The sequence below is a fragment of the Notamacropus eugenii genome, assembly GCF_028372415.1.
Source record: "Notamacropus eugenii isolate mMacEug1 chromosome 2 unlocalized genomic scaffold, mMacEug1.pri_v2 SUPER_2_unloc_1, whole genome shotgun sequence".
Classification (NCBI taxonomy): Eukaryota; Metazoa; Chordata; class Mammalia; order Diprotodontia; family Macropodidae; genus Notamacropus; species Notamacropus eugenii.
Window position 1 is genome coordinate 519,971 of NW_027325092.1, and position 2,429 is coordinate 522,399.

The 2,429-nt window shown below is 38.5% G+C and overlaps 1 protein-coding gene across 1 annotated transcript; it reads right to left on the reverse strand.

Moving 5' to 3' along the window:
• Window positions 1-341: 341 nt before the first annotated feature.
• LOC140516917 (vomeronasal type-1 receptor 3-like) lies at window positions 342-1,211 on the reverse strand. The gene has a single exon (XM_072627759.1). The coding sequence runs from the start codon at window positions 1,209-1,211 to the stop codon at window positions 342-344; it is 870 nt and encodes a 289-aa protein (XP_072483860.1).
• Window positions 1,212-2,429: the final 1,218 nt, after the last annotated feature.

Below are 2,429 nucleotides of genomic sequence, written 5' to 3' on the forward strand. Positions count from 1 at the left end.
AATCATAGGGTTTATCCTTGGTGGAGGTTGAAATCAAGGAAATAACTGGAAGATCAAGGGCACAAGGAATTCTAGGATGGAAAAGCATAGCATCGTGTTCCATTTTAAATGATCCATTCCTGACGTGAGAAGCAATATAGAATCAAATCCATTTATGTAGGGATTGACAGATGCTCCTTAACTTTCTCCCTGTTCCCCTGACTATTGTCCTCTAACCACAAACACCACCACTATTTTCTTGTTCATTTAATAGATAATACAGATGCTCTTAATCTTTTTAGAAAAAAGTTCAGGCCAATGAGGACAGACATTTCCCATTAGGATTCCAAGAACACATTGTTTCACTTAGAATGTCTTAATGGAGAAGTAGAATATGGAATGAACTGTCCAATCAGTGAACTTTTCAACTCAGGACTTTGGACTGGATTTTTACTGCGGATGCAGGTTAGCCTAGGGGCCTGGGAGTCACTACTGGCCAAGATGAAAGGACAGAGAACAGGGTAGCAAGCATTTAGCACAGAACCAATACTACCCAACACCATATCTTTCTTAGGGGAATAAGTTAAATATATTATAAGGCAGCAACCAATCCAGTAAAATATAACATAAAAGCCCACCAATAACAGGATAGTTTGGGTAGCCCTAGCCTCATAGGAAGTCCTAGAGGAGAGGCTGGTATTACGAATGTGTTGAATATTCTTTTTATGTCTGTAAAGAAACACCACCATGTAACCACTGGCCAAACTCATTAGGGTGAGAAAGAAGACATCTCGGGCTGTTGTGGCTATCATAAATAAATTTGGAAGCGTGTGATTACCATTTGGTTTGGTGGTGCAGTATTTCATGGAATAACCTTGTTTGTATATAGTGAAATTTTCACTGGCTTGAAGAGAGTCAATGACGCGGATGTAAATCAACATGTTGATGATCCAGATACAAAAAAAGTAAGGAAGTATAAATTTGCTTACTCTAGGTTTTAGCCATGCCCATCTTGAATACATGGGACTGATAGTGATGGCTTGGAATATGCTCAGGAGACAGGTTGTACCAATAGAAAGCCCCCGGCCCACCCTGTAGAAATACATGACCATCTTACACCCAACATCATCCAGAATATTTTTCACTCCGAAGTAGACCATAGTATCAGGAATTCCTCTAGTGATAAGTGTCATAATGTTAGCTAGTGTTAGATGGGCAATAATCATATCCATGGGTTTCTTATGGTGGGGCTGAATATATAAGATATAGAGATATATCATGAATAGTCTGGAATTTCCCAGGATCCCAATAACAGTTTGAAAGAAGGTGCAAATCCCCAAGATCAGATCACTTAGAAGCATTCTGTTGGTTTCTTTTGGAGCACAGTAAAGAGACTCAGACCATCTTGCAATGGCATTTCATGGAAGCAGTAGTGGTGAATTATTGAGTGATGGAATTCTGAGACATAAATACAGGGTAAATGAATGTTGTCCAGAGAAATGAACCAATTTCCATAATACTGATTGGTTCAAAGAAGTTATAAGTTTTTACATTGTTATTCAAATTCTTTAGCCTTACTACTTTATGATGCAACATGGAAAACTTTCCAGTATTCAACCCGTACTTCTCATCCTCTTTACATCATTTATTATGCCTCCTTCACATCACCCACCTTACTCCCTATAATATTATGGAGCCTCCCTTTTGGAAATCGTCCTGGGATGGGGGAACAATGCTATATTTAATTTGTTTTTAGTTCACAAAATATGAGCTGACAAAATACATACCTGTGTGTAGTTGGCATCAGGGTTGAAGATGAGAGGTTGCCATAGAGCTTGAATTTTCTCGTTAATGAGCTTGCTAGTAGACTTTTCAAATCATGTGCTTTGTGTGAATACAAAATATCGTTTAGTATCTGCAGCTTTAATCAAAGAGTCACAGAATTTCAGATTTGGAAAGGACCTCAAAACCATCTAGTCCAAATCATACCTGAAAAAACACTTCCTTTGCTCTGTATATGAAAAAGTGATCCTCTAGTTTTTTTGCTGGAAGACTTCTTGTGAGGTCCTCAGACCTCACCATGTTCCAAAGCAGACCATTTCACTTCTGTAGATGTCATGGGCAGAGTCAAGGAAAGAGGCAACTTTAAAAGGAAGACCAAAGATTTCTTTGTTCCTGAAAGGCATAAAGTAAACAGCAATAACTGTCTGTTCTTGGTCTAAGGATAAGGACAAAAGGAAGAAATCTAGCTTAGGCCAACCTTTGCAAGAGTTAATAACTTCCCCATAGACTTGACTTAATGACTGTAGGTCATTAAGCAGTACAGTTCAGAGCACCCTGTGACAATGTGTGGTACAGACTATAAGAAATGATGAATGTGTAGAGTGGTGGCATGATGTAGTAGAACACACATCTTGGAGCTCAAAGATATAGGTTAAAATCTCTCATTT

Coding starts and splice junctions, on each gene's coding strand:
- LOC140516917 (XM_072627759.1), bottom strand. CDS start 1,211: ATGGATATGATTATTGCCCATCTAACACTAGCTAACATTATGACACTT.